The following is a 22,460-nucleotide window of genomic DNA, read 5'->3' on the forward strand; positions in this document are numbered from 1 at the left end:
GTGTATGTGCGTGTGTGTGAATCAGGAGCCACAGCACCTTTGTGGAAGTCAAAGGACAACTTGGAATGACAGGTTTTTTTTTTTTTTTTTAAGATTTATTTCATGTATGTGAGTACACTGTAGCTGTCTTCAGACACACCAGAAGAGGGGGCATCGGATCCCATTACAGATGGTTGTGAGCCACCATGTGGTTGCTGGGTATTGAACTCAGGACCTTCGGAAGAGCAGTCATAACCGCTGAGCAGCCCTCTCTCCAGCCCTGAGATGACAGTCTTGGTCTTGCTTGAGACATGGCCTTTTATTTTTCCCTTTTGTGCAGACCAGGCTACCTGGCCTATGACATACTTCCAGGTTTTTCCTGCTTCCTGCTCCTGCCTCCCCACCGGAACACTGGAATTGAACACCCATGCTACCACAACAGGCTTTACATGGGCTCTGGGAATTCAAACTCAGGTCCTCATGGCAGTGCTTTACCCACTGAGACACACACACACACACACACATACACACACACACACACATACCACACACACACACACACACCACACACACACACACACACCACACACACACACACACACACACACACACACACACACACACACACACACAGCATCCTGCCTTGGCCTTCTAGACCCATGGTCACAGAGCCTTTCCAAGCAACCTCAGGTTGAGACTTTCTTTGAGGGCTCACCTTGGAACTAGTGTCCTGGATTTTCATATATACATATATGTAAATATTTCATTTATTTTTACTTTTTGTGCATTGGTTTTGCCCTCATGTATGTCTGTCTGAGCGTGTCAGAAGCACTGTCATTGGAGTTAGGGACATTTGTGAGCTGCCATGTAGGTGCTGGGAATTGAACTTGGGTCCTCTGGAGGAGCAGCCAGTGCTCTCCACTGCAGAGCCATCTCTCCAGCCCCCCTCTCCAAAATCCTTCCCCTGGCTCCCTTTCCCCTTGTGCCTACCCAGGCATGACAGAGAATGATGTTTTATAATAACAAAAGCCACCAACCACAATGGTGATCTTTTTTTTTTTTTTTTTTTTTTGGTTCTTTTTTTTGGAGCTGGGGACCGAACCCAAGGCCTTGCGCTTCCTAGGCAAGCGCTCTACCACTGAGCTAAATCCCCAACCCCCACAATGGTGATCTTTTCATGCTCTCTGACATTTAATTTCAATCTTTAGTCCCATGAGGTCATCGTATTTCTCCTCCTTCAGGACTGAATGGATCCCAGGGCAATGTGCGTGCTAAGCAAGTGCATTCCCAGATGAGCAAAGCAAGACTCAGGAAACTTAACCCATTGCCCCAAGTGCACCACTCGCACAAAGGCCCCTTCCAAATCAGACAGACTTGATCATGCTGACCCTTGACCTTCTGGTTCATCCATTCACCAGTGAAATGCCTACTGTACATGAATCTGTGCCCTTGAGCTGCAATTCCTGTAAGAACCTGCCACCTTATGATGAGAGTTGATGGTTATGACAATCCCGTAACAAGTCCAGAGGACCCCAGAGTGCCCATGCTCTATGAAACCCAGCAGAACCCTGGGGTTTGCATCAGTGCCTTGGTTTGTGGGTCTCTGGCCTCTAAAACACCACAGATACATGTGGGTGCTAGATGACACATTCCATCTCCCATTACACTGGGAGCATGGGGTAGGAGAGGGGTATGGGAAGGCTAGTGAATCTGGAAAAGGTCACCCTGACATTCAACATGATTCTGTGTGTGAGTGGGTAATCCTAAGGTCTGCAAAGGGCTCTCCTTGTCCTTTGCTAGTGGAAAGCTATTCTACTGATGAAGCAGTCCTGAGGGACAGGTCACCTGGAAATGTCACAAACTAGATTTATTTGGGTCACAAAATTATTTCTTTAAAAAGCAAAGTAGGGCGGCCTAGAAGAATGGAAAGACACACACTTTGGAGAAATACTGAGTTTGGGACCCACTGTGAGCCTTTGCAGGGCTCAGCTCACAGTGCAAACGACCAAGACTCCCTAGACCTCGATTTTCCCATCTGTAACACTGGAATAATGAAGTCTACCAAACAGCGAGGTTGTGTTGGACAAAATGCAGTGTGAAGTATCCAATTCAGTGTCTGAAACACCATAGGTGTTTCAAGAAGGCAACTCTGGGTGTTGCTCCAGTTTGAGTGGTAATTGCTGAACTTAACTGCCTGTCATCTTACCAGTCAAACTCGGGAGAGGGCAGATTCCTAAACTTCTGAAATCCACTTCCACATGTGGTCAGAGCCCCTCGCAGGCTAGAGGTTGGCAGCAGGTGGAGGGCGAGGACTCGCTGCCCCTCCTTCAACCCACATCCACCCAACACTGAGCTTAGAAGACACTGTACAGTTTTAGGAGGGCCGTGAGGGGCTGGATGACGTCACTCAGGAGGAGGGGCTGCGTCAGTGGGCGGGGCCCCATGAAGGGCAGTGCGGGACTAAGTCCCCGGCTCCGCCTCCGGAGCGAGGCTGTGGAGGGGGCCGACCGGAAGTGCTTCTGCCTCCTCCCGCCTCCGTGCTCCCTGTCGAGTCTCCGTCGGCCGGGCGAGCGAGGTCGTGCCCCGGAAGTAAAGGGGCCATGTTGATGGGTGACCCCGAGAGAGGTACTGGGCGAGTGGCGAGTCCTGAGGAAAGGTAGCGCGTGGCCCGCGGGTGAGTGAGGGAGCGTATGAGGGCGGCCGGGGATCGCCCGCTTGAGCTCGGGCTGATCGGGGCTACCGGCTCCCACCGGGACCTCCAAGTTTCGCCCTGCCCCGCCTCAAGACCCGGTTTCTCAAGCCACGGAGCCACTCTGGCTCCGGGGTCTGTGTCCCTGTCCTCTGGGAGTTGTACCCCGATCGGAGCCCATAGTCGGTCACTTGGCAACCTTGTTCCAGCCCCTGCGTGATACTCTCCTTCCAGCCCTCCGTTGTTTTTCTGCATCTTTTGCATCACGGAAGACCCCCAGGGCCCAAAGGAAGCTGCTCTGCAATTGAGAAAAAAAGGGGCAACGGTGGTTTGCCCAGGTTCGCTCTGGAAGTTAGCGAGGTCAGAGGCCACTGCTTCTTTCTGTCTTGGAGCCCAAAGTCCAGATCATTTTTATTTTTCGTCCAGGTACTCCCTTCACCCCTCAAACACATACAGGCTCATACAACAATTCTTTCTTCCGCATAGGGTTATCGGAAGGATTCCTCCTTCCAGCATAGTTTTGACCCTGGTGAGCACTGGGCTCTGTGCTGGCAAAGTTTGCTGAACAACTCGAAGTGCACACATGTAAGACCCCCTCATTCCAGCGAGTTAGGGTCTGGATTATTGTGGCGAATTACTTTTGGGAACGATGTCATCACATACCTGGCACACACCTTTAATTTCAGCTCTCAGTAAGCAGAAACAGGCAGATCCCAGAGTTTGAGGCCAGCCTGGTTTACAGAGTGAGTTCTAGGACAGCCAGAACTCTGTTTGGCTTAGGAAACCAGACTAAACAAAAGGAAAATAAAAGCCAAAGAAAGAGGTAAAGGGATGTCTCTGTGGTTAAGAGCACTGGCTGCACTTCCAGAGGACCTATGTGGTGGCTCACAACTGTATGTGTGTATAACTCCAGTCTTGGCATATGATGCTGTCAGACACTGAAGGCATACAATGGTGTGTAGACAGACATGTAGGCAAATACCCATACACAACAGAAAGAAAAAAGTAATTAACAATAATGCCACTCAGGGTGATGCTGCTTATATGGTGGTGTAGGATGCAGAGGTAGCTAAATCCTGGTCTTTAACCACTCCAGGCCATACTATCTGGTAGAGTTCCATTACAGGTGCTTTTTAGGAGCGGTTCTCAAAATAACCTTGCATAGTAAGTGTTCTCATGATGTCATCGTTATCTCCGCTTTACAACGAGGAAGCCAATGCCCACTGTACTTTATACTAAGTGCCCTGGCAGTGGGATGACACTCAAGCCATACTTCTTGGATCTTGGTGAGCCATAAACTGAACTGCCCCAGGAGGAGCTGTTTACAGGGAGGAATCTGATCCCAGTTTGCCATGAATCCTTGGAAGTCTCTGAATCTGGCATTAAGAACCCCTGACCGTCTCCGCCCCCACTTCCACCCCCACTTCCACCCCCACCCCCATTCCCAGTGTCTAATAGACCCTGCTGTCATCAATTCTGACTCTCGATTCCTATGTCTTCTGTTTAGAGTGTGACGCTTAGTCCTTGTCAGTCCCCCATGGCCCCGTGGAGCCGAGAGGCGGTGCTGCGTCTGTACCGGGCTCTGCTGCGCCAAGGCCGAGAGCTTCGCTACACCGATCGAGACTTCTACTTTGCTTCCATCCGCCGAGAATTCAGGAAAAATCAGAAACTTGAGGATCTGGAGGCTCGAGAGAAGCAGCTGGAGAAGGGCCTGGTCTTCCTCCATAGCAAACTAGGAGGCCTTATTTAGAATCCTCTCTTTTCCCCTCCTACCCTAATTCCAAGACGAGGACAAAGGTGCCTTCAGTAGATACTCCTGGCTCCCCTACCCCACCTCACAGATGCATTAGGAAGCCTCAGGTAGGTAAATCCTTGATCTTAGAGGTTTCTTTTTTCTGTGCAAGAAACTAGGAAAAGGAAGCCCTCCCTAAAACTTACTAGATAAAGTATAGGCTACACAGAAAGCCTGCTCAGAAACCTACACACACACACCAATAGATGTGGGTCCTATTACTGGATTACAAACCCCACCAAAACAGAATTGGCGGCCTTTTATTTCATAGACTACTTTATTAATCTGAGAACATTAGAAGAGAGTGGCTGGGGCTGGAGAGATGGCTCAGTGGTTAAGAGCACCGACTGCTCTTCCCGAGGTCCTGAGTTCAAATCCCAGCAACCACATGGTGGCTCACAACCATCTGTAATGAGATCTGATGCCCTTGTCTGGTGTGTCTAAAGGCAGCTACAGTGTACTCATATATAATAAATAAATAAAAATATATAAAAAAAAAAAAAAAGAAGAGCGTGGTTGAAGTCATTAGAGTTGAGTTCCCAGCCAGCTTGTGTGCTCAGTCATATTGTGTCACATTGTGTTTGCTGAGATCCAAGCTTATCAATACTGCATAATTGGTATAGCAGTCACATTTAGTGCCTGCCTTCAAATCCTGCACTGCTAACTAGTAGCTGTGGGATATAGATAAGTCTCTAAACCTTCCCAGGACTTTATCCTCTGTGAAGTAGAAATTATAGTCCTTAACCTCTGGGTTCAGTGAGAGTTGACCCAGTTACAGACAGCACTGAGAGTGGTACGTGGCAGGTGGGACATTTACGAGCCCCGCTGGAACGAACTGACATTTTATTTCACAGACTCATGTATTTGAGAGTATTAGAAATGAGTGGTTTTTGTATCCTTTTCATAAAAAAAAAGTTGCTTTTTTTTTTATTGTGGGTGTGGGTGTATATGCCTTAGCATGCTTGGGGAGGTCAGAAGTCTTGTGGGAGCTCTGCTTTTCTCTATTTTGGAGATCTGGGGATTGAACTCTGGTCTTCAGGCTTGTCGGCAAGTGTCTTTATCCACTGAGCCTGCTCACTGGGCCCAGCTCTATTTACTCTTGAAGACGTTGCTATCAGGAAGCTCCACTGCACTGTAAAGGCCATGTTTAATTCAGGACCCTTCAGAGGTCCCTTTAGATACCAAGGCCCTGGGGACAGAGAAGAGAGAGTCCATTAAAAACTTTAGACTAGGGGTTGGGGATTTGGCTCAGTGTTAGAGCGCTTGCCTAGCAATCGCAAGGCCCTGGGTTCGGTCCCCAGCTCCGAAAAAAAGAAAAAAAGAAAAAAAAAAAAAAGAACTTTAGACTAGGGCAGAAGACATGATTCAGTGGCTATGAGCACTTGCTTTTGTAGAAGATCCAGATTCAATTCCCAGCGCTCACAAGATGGCTCATAACTGTCCATTACTCCAGTTTCAAGGGATCCCATGACCTCTTCTGACCTCCATAGGCATCAGACACATACATGGTGCATAGACAATAAGATAGAATAAACCTTTTTTTTTTTTTAAGATTTATTTATTATTTAATGTATATGAGCACACTGTAGCTATCTTCAGACACACCAGAAGAGGGCATCAGTCCCACTATAGATGGTTGTGAGCCACCATGTGGTTGCTGGGAATTGAACTCAAGTCCTCTGGAAGAGCATTCAGTGCTCTTAACCTCTGAGCCATCTCTCCACCCCCTAGAATAAATCTTAAAAACAAAAAACAACCAGAGAGTGAGGAAGAATTCAGTGGGCAGTAATTCAGCTATGAACAGGGCTATGCCAAGGCATGGTATAAAAGGTTGTGGAGATAGGAATGCAGATGGCTCTCTCTTGGTTGGTAGGAGAGACTTGTGATAGTTACAGTTGAGGTCTGCTTCAAATGAGCAGCAGAAGCTTGCTGTAGTGCGGAGAGAATAAACAAGTGGCCAGGTAGAAAGCTCACTTGTTAGCCTGGAAACACTGGTTGTGGTTAGAATGGAACAAGACTGAGACAGAGTTGACGTTGGCCATGGATGGAAGGATGTTGAATTTCCTGGTATAGAGCCTAGTATCTGACTGGGGGCCTATCGCAACCTTTGGTTTTGAATTGTGCTAAATCTTGCCATCAAGGGAAAAATGAAAAGCTAGCTATGGTGGCACTAACCTGTAATCCCAGTACTCGGGAAGCTAAGGCCAGAGGACCACAAGTTCAAAGTTAGCCTGGGACAGGTAGTAAATTTCAGATTAGCCTAGGCGGTACAGCAGAATGTCTAGGAGAGCCTGGGACAGGTAGTAAATTTCAGATTAGCCTAGGCGGTACAGCAGAATGTCTAGGAGAGCCTGGGACAGGTAGTAAATTTCAGATTAGCCTAAGCGGTACAGCAGAATGTCTAGGAGAGCCTGGGACAGGTAGTAAATTTGTCAGCCTAGGCTAAACAATTGCCTATGTCTGGAAGAAACAAACAAAGCAAAACAAAACCCTCAAATGCCACAGGGTTAGTTCATTCATTACAGTAGAAAGTGTGTCAGGCATTACATTATGTGCCACATTACAGAATGTGCCAGAATGTTCCCATGAAGCTATCGTATAGTGGGTAGAGCAGCTGTGTGGTGTCACAGGTGGTTGGAAGTCCTGTGGATTGGTTCTCTCAGCAATGTAAGCTCTGGATTCAAACCCGAGCTGCACACTTTGCTGACATGTAAGTCACTCTGGGGTACTTATTGAGTATGTACCTCAGTTTCTTCATCTTTACATTGAAGATAACAGCCAGGTGTGGTGATGCATACCTATAATCACAGCCTTGAGAGGAGGCAGGAGGATCAGGAGTTTGAGTCTGGTGTTGGTTCCATAGGTAGTTTGGGGCCAGCTTGGGTAACATGGTCAGGGAAGGACTCATGGTTGATAACCCGTACGGAACTCAGAATGAAGGCCCAAACAATCAGGACGAGTCACCGTTTTCTGTTTGGGTTCAGTAATTGGGCAGCTGTGTACTAGAGACCTGGGTGTAGTGTATAGTCTAACAATGGGTTGAGAAGGAGTTTCAGCAAGGCCTGCCTGTCTTCTCAGCTCTATTTTGGCTCCTAAGTTGTGTCTTTTTTTTTTTTTTTTTTTTTGGGCAGATCCCTTTCTGGAATAGAATTCTTAATAAAGACTTTTGGTCAACCAGGGAGGTTACAGAGAAGGAGAGTTAAAAACAAAGTGGTTGTTTTTCGGATGGTGATTGATGCTTGGATGGAACCTGGAGCTTGAGCATGAAAGGCAGGTGCTCTACCACTGAACTATTCCCAGCCCCTTGTGTGATATTTATGGCTTTTAAGTTCTTGTTAGTTAATTTTGGGATAGGGTCTCACTGTGTAGCACTGGCTGGCCTGGAACTCACTTTGTTGACCAGGCTGTCTTCAAATTCATAGAGATTCACCTGCATCTGCCTTCCCTGTGCTGGGCTTAAAGGCTTGCACGCCCTGCTACTTTACATGTTTTGCCTCTGAGGAGAGTTGGAAAGATGGCTGGAAGGCGGGAGAAGGCCAGAGGCAAACTGCTTCTGAGGCCTTTTCGGGTGTTGTTTGCTGAACCAGTGCATTCGCTGTTACTGCCACATGCACTCAGGCGGCACATGGTTGTGGAAACCTGGGTTTACTCAGTTACGTTCCGCTGTATTCTGTCGAGCTAGGGATCTCAAGGCTCTAATGACCTCACTAAGGAGAAACATTGGTGCTGTCCCATTCGTGTGTCTAGGGAAATAGTTTAGATAAAGCTTGCTTGAGTTGTTCACAGAGCACAGCACATTTCCCCCCAGTCTTCTTTCCTCCCTGGTCACTGTTTTTTCTCTTTCTGCTTTTTTTTTTTTTTTTTTTAAGCCATTTTAGGTGGTTAAAGTGCATAGGTCAGTAGTATCATGCAACAGGTTTCCAGAACTTTTTTTAAAAACTGGCTAATCTGAAACTACCTATTAAACACAGTGTTCCTTTGTGCTTGCCTTGAGGAGCCAAGCCTGACTGTCCTTGCCAGGGGATCTTATGTGTGCTGGAGGTTGGAGGAGTAGAATCGAGGTTGGAGCTGGAGGGACAGTAACCTGAATGAGAAAGGTTCAAAGCCCTTGCCTCCTGTGAGCTTGTACGCATTCTTTTCTAGGACCTTAGTCCATGGGTAGGGGTGAGTATTGAATTAGGTTGTTGGGGAGGCCTGCCCTGCTTCCCAGTTTTGATGTCGAGCACAGCAGAGGTTCAGTGTTGTTGAGGCTGTTTGAGTTCATCCTAAAACATGCAGAGTGACTGCACAGTTGGTTGCAGCCCTTCTCTCTGTGAATAGAAATCCTGACTTAATGATGGCAGTCCCTTGGAGGCTGGGTTTACAGTGGATGAAGTACTTGCATGCATTGTTCCTACCAGTGCTTTTCCTCTCTACAACTCTGATTTGGGCCATGAAGTAATCATAGCTTGGGGGTTAAGGGAGGACCTAGTTGAGGTCACCCAGCAAATTAGCTCAGGCCCAAGGCAAGTCCTCAGGTCTCAGGACTCCTGACTCTAAAACCCATGCCTGACTGTTTGACTGCATCCACTGTGATCTTGCCAGACATCTGCAGGGCCAAGGACTGGCAGGCTTGGTGAGGCCCCTGCTGGCTCCGACTTGGAAGGAGGCAGTGCCCTCCTCCCTGATGTCACTCTAAAGGATGGTTAGAGGGTTCTCCATCTAGTGCTTCTCCTATCTAAAGGTTTTTCATAAAATGGAGGTCATTCGTGGACTTATGAGTGTTCTGTCTTTCCTGATCAGAACTCTGCCTCTGCTGGGTGTCATGTACCCCATCTCTGTGGCAGTGGTGGCTGGAAGGACGGTGAATATCTGTCTTACCTGACCCCACATGTACATGCCATGTTTAACTCTTCTTTGACTTCTCTCTGCACTTGAGGTAGGAATATATTTTAATTGACCAAATAATCTCATTACATCCCTGAACTTAAAGCTTTAATTGAAAATAAAAGGTAGAGGAGAGGAAAATGTTACCCTGTGAGCATGGTGAGGGAAAGAGTATTTTGACAGTGAGTCCTTTTTTTAAAAAAATGTGGCTGTCGTTACAAATGTCGGTCACCATGCCTACTTCTCAATCCTAGCATTCTCAAAGCAGTGGCTAAAGGAAGACCCTGTTTTCCTATTAAAAACCATATTGTAAAGGTTAGGGAGGCTTGTCTTGTATTGTGGGATATTTCACTGGAATAAAAAATAGGACTGATAAGGGGTTGGGGATTTAGCTCAGTGGTAGAGCGCTTGCCTAGCAAGTGCAAGGCCCTGGGTTCGGTCCCCAGCTCCGGAAAAAAAAAAAAAAAAAAAGAAAAAAAAATAGGACTGATAATAGACTTAATGTTTGCTGGCCCCAGGCCTGTGAAAGGTTATTCTGCTGTATACACGGGCATTTCTTTTCCTGTCATGGGAGAGGGTGCTTCCCTCTGGACCTTAGAGTATGCAGTTCTATGTTTCGCAGGTAGCAATCTTGGCTGTGGTGGGGAGGAACATAAAGAGGGAGTTCTGTGGTTCCCCGGTGATGGCTATGTTGTCTTCATTCTCAGGTGAGCAATGGCAGGCGCTGGTGAGCGCAAAGGCAAGAAGGATGACAATGGCATTGGAACGGCCATTGATTTTGTGCTCTCCAATGCCCGGCTGGTGCTGGGCGTGGGTGGAGCAGCCATGCTGGGCATCGCCACATTGGCAGTTAAGCGGGTAAGTGCATGCAGCCTGGTCCCAGGATGGGAAGTGATGAGTTACCTACAAAGAGGAGCTCTCCTGAGGTAGACTGACACTGTAATTGGAGCATAACTTGCTCATCTGCAACTTGCTTCGAGGCTTCTCCATAAAGAGACCACTGTGATGTAAAGAGATGTATCCCAGCAAGTAAAACACAGCAACTGACCCAACCACCCTGCCTTCTGTGATGGCGTGGTTTAGAGTAGCAGCCACATTACTTCTGTTTCCTTCTCTTACTCTTGTTTTTAAAGCTTCTATCTCTGTCTGCATCCTTTGACACACCTAGAAGCTAAGCACTTAGAGCATGCTTAACATGTAGTACCTCTGAAGGAAAGAGAATCCCCTTAGTCCATGAGTTCAGCGTCACAGTTTCAGCTGACCAGACTGGAAATACTCTGTTAGCTCAGAGGACAGCTCTGTCGAGTGGGTTCTCCTTCTACTTTTATGTGGGTTTTGGAGATTGAACTCAGACTTGTATTATTGGGGAGCAAGTGCCTTTACTTGTGGAGTCTTCCTACAGTTCCTGTTTGTTTTGACATAAGGGCTCACAATAGCCTGCCTACTCATGAAGTAGCTGTCAAATCTTGTCTTTGCCTCCTGAGTGCTGAGATTTTAAGCATGGGCCACACTAAACCCAGCTACAGTATGCCATTTCATGTAAGGACTTGAGACAGCTAAGGGTTTTGGTATGCGTGGAGCATCCTAGGATGAGCCCTCTGGTGATACTGAGGAGAAGCTGGTAACTCAGTGGAATAAGAAACGAGTATTCAGCACTGAGTGTTAGGCCAGCATGGTGCTGCCCAGCAGTACTCCAACCCTTCCAACATGGAATGTTCTTACGGAATAATGTTGTAAAGTCAGGAAATACTGAAGCAACTTCAGTAATAGGAGGAGATGAGCAAAGACTGGAGCTGTTCTTTCAGAAGCTGTAGAGTCTGGCCAGTGAGATGGCTCACTCACAGTTTGACCCCAGGGACCCACGTAGTGGGAGGGGAGAACTTACTCCCACAGCTTGTCCTCTGACTTTCACACGTCATCGTGTTGTAGCATTTGTGGTGCGGTGCAAATGGGTGATATTTGTTTGTTTGTTTGTTTGTTTGTTTGTTTGTTTTTGTTTTGTTGAGGCAGGGTTTCTCTGTGTACCCCTGGTTGTCTTGGGACTCCATCTGTAGATCAGGCTGGCCTGGAACAGAGAGATTTGCTTGTCTCTGCCTCCTGAGCACTGGGATTAAAGGTGTCTGCCAACTCTATCTAGCAAAAATGGGTGATGTTGATAAAGACAAGGAGGTTTTGTCCAGGAGTGTGCTGACTGCCACACTGTGGAAAATGAGGCAAGCATGAGACTGGACCAAACCTCCAGGGTCTGTTTGGGTAGAAGACAGGCCAGGCTGCTGGATTCTCTCAAACAGATGCCAGTAAGAACAAAGGCATCACCTGGGGAGAGGATACTGACGGAGCATTTGGAGAATCTCAGAAAGTACATTCCTGGTACAAAAATGATCTTCACCGGGAATTAAGAATGAGTGAGGGGGTTGGGGATTTAGCTCAGTGGTAGAGCGCTTGCCTAGCAAGCACAAGGCCCTGGGTTCGGTCCCCAGCTCCGAAAAAAAAAAAAAAAAAAAAAGAAAAAGAAAAAAAAAAATGAGTGAGAAGGGGCTGGAGCCATGGCTCAGAGGTTAAGAGTAGTGGTTTCTCTTCCAGAGGTCCTGAGTTCAATTCCCAGCAACCACATGGTGGCTCACAACCATCTGTGATGGGATCTGATGCCCTCTTCTGGTGTGTCTTAAGATGATGACAGTGTACAGTGTACTTACATAAAAGAAATAAATCTTTAAAAAACAAAACAAGGGGTTGGGGATTTAGCTCAGCGGTAGAGCGCTTGCCTAGGAAGCGCAAGGCCCTGGGTTCGGTCCCCAGCTCCAAAAAAAAGAACCAAAAAAAAAAAAAAAACAAAAAAAACAAACAAACAAACAATACAAAACAAATGTCTGATGGCCGTTTTATGTATCGTAATTTAATTCACACATTAGCATTCAGATCATGAATGGCTAACAGTGATTTTATTGGACAGTCCTGATTTAAGTAAGATTGACTTGTAGGAAAGTGGAAAACAAATTGGCTGGAGATGAAATTCAGTGGTAGTGTTTACCCAGCATGCACAAGGCCCTGTGTCCCATCCCCTGTACCATCATAAACAAAGACAACAAAAAATTTCTTGAACTAAATGGGGCAGAGTCTTTGGAAGGAGGGGTGTGGGGAATGAGGTGGAAGGAGGAGGCTGGTATATGTATGTCCTGGGTCCTCTCTGGTCTTGCAGATGTACGACCGGGCAATTAGTGCCCCTACCAGCCCCACCCGCCTAAGCCATTCAGGAAAGAGGAGCTGGGAGGAACCAAACTGGATGGGCTCTCCTCGACTATTGAACAGGGACATGAAGACAGGTCTGAGCCGGTCCCTGCAGACCCTTCCCACAGACTCTTCTGCCTTTGACACAGGTGAGAAATCTTGAGTCCTCTGGCACTGCTTCTGGACTTAGAGTGGCTGTGGCACAGAGACACTTCTCAGCAAGGAATGTCAGGCAATTTGCCCTTTGTGCCAAGTCCCTTTCCTTCCTGGGACTGGGACTTGTGGCCTGAGCAAGCTTGGGCAGAGCTCACATGCCTCTCTCTCTTGCCTTGGCAGATACATTCTGCCCACCCCGGCCCAAACCTTTGGCCAGGAGGGGCCAGGTAGACTTGAAGAAGTCACGACTCCGCATGTCCCTGCAGGAGAAACTTCTTTCTTACTACCGGAACCGTGCAGCCATCCCTGCTGGAGAGCAGGCTCGAGCCAAGCAAGCTGCGGTGGACATATGTGCTGAGCTGCGGAGCTTCCTGCGGGCCAAGCTGCCTGACATGCCACTCCGGGACATGTACTTGAGTGGCAGCCTCTATGACGATCTGCAGGTAACAGCTCTCAGGAGGGGTGGGCCTGGGTGTGCACACATGCTTCTCAGTGTGGGGGTTTTCATGAAAGTTGTTCCTGGGCCTCAACCAGGAAGCTTCTTGCTTACAGATCCTGCCACACAGCAGTGTTTGTTTCTCTGCTCCATCCTTTCCCTTGTTTTATGTCATACTTACACTTTAAAGATTCTTGGGGGGGGGGTTGGGGATTTAGCTCAGTGGTAGAGCACTTGCCTAGCAAGCGCAAGGCCCTGGGTTCGGTCCTCAGCTCCGGGAAAAAAAAAAAAAAGATTCCTAGGGGACAGGGGTGTAGCTCAGTTGCTATAGTCTAGTTGTGTTAGGCTCTGGGTTCAGTTGCCAGTGTGGCATAAAATAGGCGTGGTGACCCAGGCCTATCATGTCAACACTTAGGAGATAAGAGGGGTCAAAAGGTTAATGTCAACTTCAGCTATGTAGTTTGAGGCCAGCCCGGATTATATGACAACTTACCTCAAAAATAGACAAAATCCAAAACCCCGAAGTAGGGTAGCTCTAAGAAACCTGCCCTCTACTGTATATTCTTGTCCTGTTTTCTGTGTGTGCTAATTGAACCATCGGTTTCCATTACTGTCAGCAAATACAAAGTGGTAGGGACCTATGTGGTAGGTAGCATATGTCCTAATCATAGTAAAGCCCTTTAAAACCTTTTAATTTTGAGGCCAGTGAGATGACTCAGCAGGTAAAGGTGCTTGCCACCAGATCTGATGATCCATGTTCAATTCCTGGGTCCCACATCGTTGGAGAGAATCGACTCTTGTAAGTTACCTCTGACCTCTACATGTCATGACACAAAAAAAGCACACACGTGCATGCGCACACACACACACACACAAAACTATAACTCTTTCTAATTGTGCTCTGGCAGGTGGTGACAGCTGACCATATCCAACTCATTGTCCCCCTCGTGCTGGAGCAGAACCTGTGGTCGTGCATACCTGGGGAGGACACCATCATGAATATCCCTGGTTTCTTCCTGGTCCGTCGTGAGAACCCAGAGTACTTTCCTCGTGGTAGCAGTTATTGGGACCGCTGTGTTGTAGGTGGCTACCTCTCCCCAAAGACAGTGGCAGACACCTTTGAGAAGGTGGTGGCAGGCTCCATCAACTGGCCAGCCATAGGGTCCCTCTTAGACTATGTGATCCGACCAGCACCACCCCCAGAGGCCCTGACACTAGAAGTGCAGTATGAGAGGGACAAACATCTTGTCATTGACTTCCTGCCATCAGTGACCCTTGGTGACACTGTCTTGGTGGCCAGACCACACCGGTTAGCTCAGTATGACAACCTGTGGCGGCTGAGCCTTCGTCCTGCTGAGACGGCACGCTTACGGGCTTTGGACCAGGCGGACTCCGGCTGCCGGTCTCTGTGCCTCAAGATCCTCAAGGCCATATGCAAGTCCACTCCAGCTCTGGGCCACCTCACTGCCAGCCAGCTAACCAATGTCATCCTCCACTTGTCCCAGGAGGAGGCTGACTGGTCTCCAGACATGTTGGCCGACCGCTTTCTACAGGCCCTGAGGGGACTCATCAGCTACTTGGAGGCTGGAGTCTTGCCCAGTGCCCTGAACCCCAAGGTGAACCTATTTGCAGAGCTCACCCCTCACGAGATAGATGAATTGGGGTACACCCTCTACTGCTCGTTGTCTGAGCCGGAGGTGCTGCTGCAGACGTAGGCAGGTGAAGGCCCAGACTCTCTTAGAAACACTTGGCTACGTGGTTGGTGCCTCACAGGTCCCTAGGTGCCTCCTGTTTTGTTGGTAATTGTCCTGGTCACTTCATGCTGATTAGAATGACATCCCTTCTGTTTTCCTACCCATCCCTATTTTTGTAACCAAACACTGTGCTCCTTGCCGCCTTACTCTAGGCTGATTTTTTTTTTTTTTTTTTTTTTTTTTGGAAACAAACAGAAGGTGTGGAGTGCTGGCCTCAGCCTTTGAGTGTTTTGTTTTTGGCCCAGATTTCTTGCTTTTCTGTCTGCTATGTTCTTTCTGTTCTGCCCCTTGGCCTTTTGTTCAATGTCTTCTCTGTCTTTCTCTTGGTCACACCTGTTTGCTCTTGTCCCTAGAGCACATTTGCCTAATGAAAACGTTGCCTATAGTTAATGTCACAAAAGAGCAATTGCATGTTTCCAAGCTGAGCTCTGCAGTGGAATGAGACAGTATTTAGGTTTCTGGGATGAGATTGGCAAAGAACTTCTGTCCTGGCAAGTCAGTCTTTGACCCTGGTTCCAGGAAAACAAGGTCATCTCCTCTCTCTACCTTCAGCAACTCCTGTTTATCTGAGCTAAGAATTTGAACCTGGGAATGGTGCATTGATCCACCCTGCAGGCGCCCGGTTCAGTGGTTTTACTGGAGGCTTATTGAGGTGCTTCTTCATGGCTATCTGAGAGCACAAGGCTAGGCTTCTGAAGCTGATTTGGAGAGCCTATGTGTTTCCCACTGTTTGTTTCTGTATGTGGGCACCAAAGTCACACAGGGAAGGCCTGGGGACTTCACAGGGCACCTCTAAGATGCTGGTTTCCCCATAATTGCTGGTGGAAGATGGCCTTGCTTTAGCTACAGAGGCCAAGAGAAGGCAGAGTGTCAACTGAAACCCAGTGACAACATTTACTTTCTTGACAGGCTTTACCTTTCTTAGGTGTTGCCTTAGTGCAAGAACATACCCAGGGCCAGTACCTCTCTCCTGAACCCTATCCTTAATGACATGAAAGAGTGTTTGCTGAGCACTATAGGTACCCCGCAGTGCAGAGGGCACATGAACACACCAGCCCCGGTCCCTCACTTGGCTCCTCGGGAGATTGGTGCTACCTAGGAAGAGAGTACATAGATAAGACACAGAAAAGAGTTGGGGCTTCCCAACTCTTGCCATAAGATTGCCACTTATGACCATGTAATCATATCCTATGGGTGGGGGAAGGGAGACTTTTAGTATGTCATGTCAGTGTGTCCTTTTTCTTCCGTTCACGACAAGAGGCTGACAGTAACTCTGGTTCTGATTGCCCATCTAGTATTTTGTTCTCCCATCAGGTCTTTCTTCTTTATCTATTCTTACTACCTCTCCATCAGTGTGATTCTGGTGATGCACTCTCTGGCTGTGTTGGCCCTTCCTAATGAGGGTGACACAAAATGACTATAAATAGCACTGACCCTGCAGCAATCCATTTGAGTTAGGGTAGAGACACATCCCTCTCCCCATAGGTTAGGAGGTTGGGCCAAGCTATATTTAGCCTTTCTTCCTCTTTTCCCACACATGTGTTAAGATTTCTTCAGGAGTTTCTCTTTGATTTGTGTATGATAGTATGAGAAACTTGAAAAAGATAAAGCAGAACCTTAACTGAAACATGCCCTCCTGGTAGTTAATAAAAATGAAATAGGAGCTGAAAGCATCTATTGCTAAGCTGAACTGAGTAGGCATGGAAGGGCTGACATGGACGATCCAAGGTTCTGGGTGGCCTGTTGGAGGGAGAGTTGATAGAGTCTGCAGAACCAGTTAGATAGGACTTAGATTTCCTGTCATAAGTATTAGGATGACTCCTAAGCTGTCGTCTCTGAACTGATTCCATTCTGGATGCCAGAAAGAATTACAAATGATCCCCAAAACTTGAAGATGCTCAAGATTCCAGAAGTCCTAAATCACAGCCATATGTTATTGAATTTAGGGAAAGCAATGAATTTGTTTGCCATTGTGAATTTAGGAAAAGCAATGAGTTTATTTCCTGTCTTTATGAACAGCTTTGACTTTCGACTGTGCTTTGTAAAACCAAAATCATGACTTGGTCATCTTATAAGCAAGAACCTCTTAGAAATCCTCAGAACAAGGAAACGTGGGACCAGCTCTGTCCTGGTGGTTTGTGGATTAGCTGGTGCGCCTTCTTTGCTGTCATCCATTGTCATAAATATGGGAGGCAGCTACATGCTCTGGGATGCTTGGCTGGAAGAAAAGATACCCTGCCCTGCTTCCCTCTGACACTTTGTTGAGAGACCCAGTTGGCCGTGCCACCGCTCTGCCTTGCTCTCCAATTACTCCCATTTTTGCCTGGAGGAAATGCCACTGTTAGGCCCCTACTTCTGTCTGGGAGGTATTTACTGCTCATTACCCCGGTAACCACGTAAATCCAGGTTTATTTTGCTTCTTCTCTGTTGCTCTTTCCCAAAAACAGAATTGAGGATAGCAGTATTTTTCTTTGTATTAACAGTTGAGACTTAAGAATAAAGATAGAAAAACTGTCGGAGTGGCCCAGCATCTGGAGTTGACCCTGGCTGACTTTGCTCCACTGTAATCCACTGAAGGGCCCGAATGGCTAAGATGACTCAGCTTTAGGCTGGGGGTCCTGAGAGCAGGATGCACCGTGTGTTCAGAGCCTTCTACCAAGGTACACTTCCTTGGGATTTTGACTTGATAAAACCAAGAACATCTGCTACAACTCTAGATTTTTTAGTATAAAGCTCAAGGCCGAGGTAAATGATGAGGCACTTGGGAACAGAGTTGACCCTCGTACCAGGCTGGGCGGTTGTAAGCCTCTCAGACTAAGTGTCCAGAATACCAGCATGTAGAGTTCTATATTTAACTGCAGGTGGGAGTGAGGCGGGTGTCAACTTTTATTTTGATCACCTTGTAGTCTTTAAACCCTTGGTCTCAGGCCAGGTCCACAACTTGCCTTCCAGTCACTTGCCTGCCCTTCTCTGGTGGTCATTGTGTTAAGCTGGTAGTCACTAATCTTTGTGTCCTATCTTGACTGGGCCCATGTAGGAGCAGCTTAGCTCTAAGGCCCAGAGAACCTTTATTCCTTTTTGCTCCTTGAAGGAGAGGAATTGAACTGGTGAAAACAGCGTCTTCTGCAGCATGGGAAGAAGAAAATAAAAATCTCCTTTCCAACAACTCTGACTTGTGTATGTAGTATCAGGTATTTTCTTACATGGTGCTAGGATTAGGATGGGGGGAAAGAAGCCACCAGACATTCTCCTATGATCTCTATAATGTCAAATCAGGGTCAATGGTTTTAAACCTCTGTATGACCAACCTGTATGGTCAGGAGCCTTTGGTTAGAGCTGAGAAAAAAACATTTCCTTGACTGTTTGGTTAAGCAAACTTTATTTAGACTGGCCAGCCAAGCAGCCCCTCACTGGTGTTGGAGGTCCCTTTTATGGGAAAACATTAGGGTTGATAGAAAACAGCTGTTGGGATAATTGGCTGTTAGCACCTGAACAGAAGAGTGGGGGACTCAAGACTGCCTGTGGGGTAGAAGCATGTGATAGGAAACAGCTGTCAGGATAATTAGCTGTTAGAAAGGCGGCCATAAAAAGAAGTGCAAGCTTGTGCCATGTGGAAGGTTTCTGGGGAGACACAGTTTTGTATAGCAAGAGGCAGTCATGTATCACAGGTTCAGGAGTTTAGCAAATACATCACGGGGTTACAAATTCAGCATAAGTTAAAAAACATTTGTAGGATACATTACACTTAGGGGACAGAAACATGTAAGGGATGTCTACTTAACAATATAACTGTGGCTCCTGTTTCTGTTTCCAGAGCAAAGGGAGGACATAGTTATCCTTTGCATGGAGAGACTAGGAAACTTCTGTTTGTGTGCACATGTACTCATGACTTCTTTGTCGATAGAAACATCTCATTATGTAGGCCTTGTGCGTTATTTATTTAGTTGCTTTAGTCTCAGTAAATAATAATGAAAGGTCCTCTGAGGAAGGAAGATGAATCATGGAGTTAGGGAGAGAGGGACTTGGGAATTAGGTTTGAATTAATAAATAGCAATCAATAACCATGTAATCAAGGATGACCTTGAACCATGGTGCCCGAGTGCTAGGATTGTGTGTACTGGAGTACTTGGCTTGCAAATAATTACTGAGCAGTAAGGGGCGGGCACTGTGCCAATTGAGTGGTATTTGTATGAGTCACTTAAAAAGACGTGGAAACTCAAAAGATTGCAGGCTGGAGTTGGGAAGAGGGCCTCTCAGCACTTCCAAAACAGCATCCTTTATGGTGAGTTGTCCTTGACCAGTACTTGGGGCTTCCAACCACTTAAGCAGCTGCTCACTCACCAGGATGACTTCTTGGTAAGGCTATACCAGGAAGTTAAGACTTGGGAGTTAATCAGAACTACTCTAGGGCTTGAGATCCAACTGAATAAAACACAATATTAAGGGAACTGACCCTATACAAACCAGCAGTGATGGGCATATTTTAGAGTAGGTTAGATCTAAGGTTAGGTATATTTTCCCAGTACAGGATTCAGAGGAAAGATGCAGGGCTGGAGGAACCGGAGTATCTCCCAATAAGGCCCCAACATGAACGCCCTGTCTCAAAGTGCGGTCCCTGGACTGACAGGATTGGACCAGGTAACTCCAGAGGACCTTTCTACATGCCTAAAGCTCTGCCCATTTGGTTCTGAGAACAACAAATACAGGGAAAGAGGGCTTTCAGCCCAAGTGTCACTCCTGGAAAGCTGTTTGCTCCGTGCTGGACCAAAGCTGCCCGGGAGCGATGCCGGAGAGAGCAACTACATTGGGGTGACCTCTGATGAGTCGGTAGCTGTAAGAGTCTGGTACCCGGAACCTCTGGTGGCTCTTCCCGATATTAGTGCTCCTAGGGCGCCCAGGTTCAGAGCCAATAGAAACTTAAGGTTTAGATGACTCGTCACGCCTGGGCCAATCAGCTCGACGCGCGCTCCTACGGCGTCTCGCGTGATAACCAGGCAGCTTTGGCTTTGACCGTCATAGCTTTGGTTAGGTGTCTCTCCACGCCCTGTAAGACACCGGAAGTTCCGTAACGAGCGATCCCTCCGCACTCCGGAACGTGACTTCAGTTGGTCGCAAACCTATAAAGTAGTGCACTTTTCTTCCTTCATGGGGCTTTCAGGATACTCTGTAACGCCCCAGTTACTCCCCGAGCACAGCGGAGAAGGGTTTGGACGGGCCAGAGCGTCAATGGGATAGGGTTAGGTGGAGCGGCGGCGGGATCACGTGACCACGGTGGGAGGATACGGGGTGTACTGCGTCCCTCACCGAGTCTATAAAAGGCGGGTTTAGGGCGTGTCGCCGCCATTTCTGCTTGCTCTGTGGTAGATGTCTCTCTGTACGCTGTTCCTTTCCTCTTCCCCTCCCGCAGGGCTTGCGGCCACCATGGCGTATTAGAGGCAGCAGAGCCTGCGGCAGCGTTGGCCTTTGCAGCGGCGGCAGCAGCACCAGGCTCTGCAGCGGCAACCCCCACCGGCTTAAGCCATGGCGTGAGTATTGGGCCGACTGCGCGGGCGTGTGCTTTGCTGTGTTTGGGTGCGGCCTGGGCGCGTTGACCAGCATACGCGGCTTTACAAGCGGCCAGACGCGTCGGCCTTGTTTGGGTGGCCCCGCAACGCCGGCGCACACGGGGAGGGTTGGGCAGGCGGCGTGGAGGGAGTAGTGCCTAAAACCCTGCTACTTCCTCTTCGTCCTCTCTTAACTTAGTCGTCTCGCGCCCCCCCCGGGTTCCCGGTGTCATTCTGCGAACGTGGCGAGGCCAAGATGGCGGTGGGGCGGGGGGGGTGTGAGTCACGGGGGCGGGGCGCGACGGCCTTGGCCGTATTAGGACTTGAGGACAAGCTGCTTCCTCCGGGTGGCCGGTGAAGCAAAGCTAAGCCTCCATCTTGTGCAACCCGAGCTGGCGGCTGGGGAAGCTTACACAATGGCCTTGAGCCCACGTGCTCTCCATTTAGAAGCTTTTGGGATTTTGTCATCCAGCATCCTAGATAGAAAGATGATTGAACTTGCTTTTGGATCCTTATGCAGGCTCTTCACGAAACCCAGCAGCAGCGTTGCTGTAACGGACAAAGATACCTTCGAGTTAAGCACATTCCTCGATACCAGCAAATCCCTACAACATGACCGAGATGAGCTTCCTGAACAGCGAAGTGTTGGCGGGGGACTTAATGTCCCCCTTCGACCAGTCGGGTTTGGGGGCTGAAGAAAGCCTAGGTCTCTTAGATGACTATCTGGAGGTGGCCAAGCACTTCAAACCTCATGGGTTCTCCAGCGACAAGGCGGGCTCCTCAGAATGGCTGGCTATGGATGGGTTGGTCAGTGCCTCAGACACCGGCAAGGGTGAGTAGGGAGGACACCTGCACCAGTGTGCTCTTTTCATGTGGGTTTGGTGTTCTAAAGGTTTTCTGCCTCTAGTATGAACCGTTCTCTCCTGAAATTTTTTTCCCCAGAGGATGCCTTTTCCGGGACAGATTGGATGTTGGAGAAAATGGACCTGAAAGAGTTTGACTTCGATGCTCTGTTTCGAATGGATGACCTGGAAACCATGCCAGATGAGCTTTTGGCCACGTTGGATGACACATGTGATCTTTTTGCCCCTCTAGTCCAAGAGACTAATAAGGAGCCCCCTCAGACAGTGAACCCAATTGGCCATCTCCCAGAAAGTGTAATAAAAGTCGACCAGGCTGCCCCCTTTACATTCTTGCAGCCTCTTCCCTGTTCCCCAGGGTTTCTGTCTTCCACTCCAGATCATTCCTTTAGTTTAGAGCTGGGAAGTGAGGTTGATATCTCTGAAGGAGATAGGAAGCCTGACTCTGCTGCTTATATTACTCTAACCCCTCAGTGTGTAAAGGAGGAAGACACTCCCTCTGATAGTGACAGTGGCATCTGTATGAGCCCTGAGCCCTACCTGGGCTCTCCCCAACACAGCCCTTCCACCTCCAGGGCCCCACCAGACAGTCTGCCTTCTCCAGGTGTTCCTCGTGGTTCTCGACCCAAACCTTATGACCCACCTGGAGTTAGTGTGACAGCTAAAGTGAAGACTGAAAAGTTGGATAAGAAGCTGAAAAAGATGGAGCAAAACAAGACAGCAGCTACTAGGTACCGCCAGAAGAAGAGGGCTGAGCAGGAAGCCCTCACTGGCGAGTGTAAAGAGCTAGAAAAGAAGAACGAGGCTCTGAAAGAGAAGGCAGATTCTCTCGCCAAAGAGATTCAGTATCTAAAAGACCTGATAGAAGAGGTCCGTAAGGCAAGGGGGAAGAAGAGAGTTCCTTAATAGGGTAGTCAGGTGCTTTGTGCTTGTACATAGTCTTGTGATGCTGTGTTTGCTGTAATAAATTATTTTGTAGTGAAAGTAGCCATGGAAGTTTTCTGTGTCATTCTTTCTAATAGACTGCACAAGGTCTGGGTTGAATACGATAGCTACCTGGATGAGTTGAGCTGTTCAGGTAGTGAGACAGGTAAAGACTAGCTGGAGGGAGGGGGCTCTGGGTTAGTGAGGGCCAGCCCAGAATTGCACCTGTTCAT

General features: G+C 48.0%; 3 protein-coding genes across 3 annotated transcripts; all 3 read left to right on the top strand.

The window, feature by feature from the left end:
- The first annotated feature begins 2,478 nt into the window (after window positions 1–2,478).
- Window positions 2,479–15,113, top strand: Mief1 (mitochondrial elongation factor 1). Its single transcript, NM_001007709.1, is given in 6 exon segments — window positions 2,479–2,604; window positions 4,176–4,528; window positions 10,034–10,184; window positions 12,526–12,703; window positions 12,891–13,153; window positions 14,055–15,113. Coding segments are annotated over 4 exon segments (1,392 nt in total). The 5' UTR covers window positions 2,479–2,604; window positions 4,176–4,528; window positions 10,034–10,040; the 3' UTR covers window positions 14,862–15,113.
- On the top strand, window positions 4,206–4,418 carry LOC134479940 (mitochondrial ribosome and complex I assembly factor AltMIEF1). The gene has a single exon (NM_001447258.1). The coding sequence runs from the start codon at window positions 4,206–4,208 to the stop codon at window positions 4,416–4,418; it is 213 nt and encodes a 70-aa protein (NP_001434187.1).
- Window positions 15,114–20,241: 5,128 nt separating the features above from the next.
- Window positions 20,242–22,299, top strand: Atf4 (activating transcription factor 4). Its single transcript, NM_024403.2, is given in 3 exon segments — window positions 20,242–20,425; window positions 20,964–21,275; window positions 21,386–22,299. Coding segments are annotated over 2 exon segments (1,044 nt in total). The 5' UTR covers window positions 20,242–20,425; window positions 20,964–21,055; the 3' UTR covers window positions 22,210–22,299.
- The last annotated feature ends 161 nt before the right edge of the window (window positions 22,300–22,460 follow it).

The sequence above is a fragment of the Rattus norvegicus genome, chromosome 7, assembly GCF_021556685.1.
Source record: "Rattus norvegicus strain SHRSP/BbbUtx chromosome 7, alternate assembly SHRSP_T2T, whole genome shotgun sequence".
NCBI lineage: Eukaryota > Metazoa > Chordata > Mammalia > Rodentia > Muridae > Rattus > Rattus norvegicus.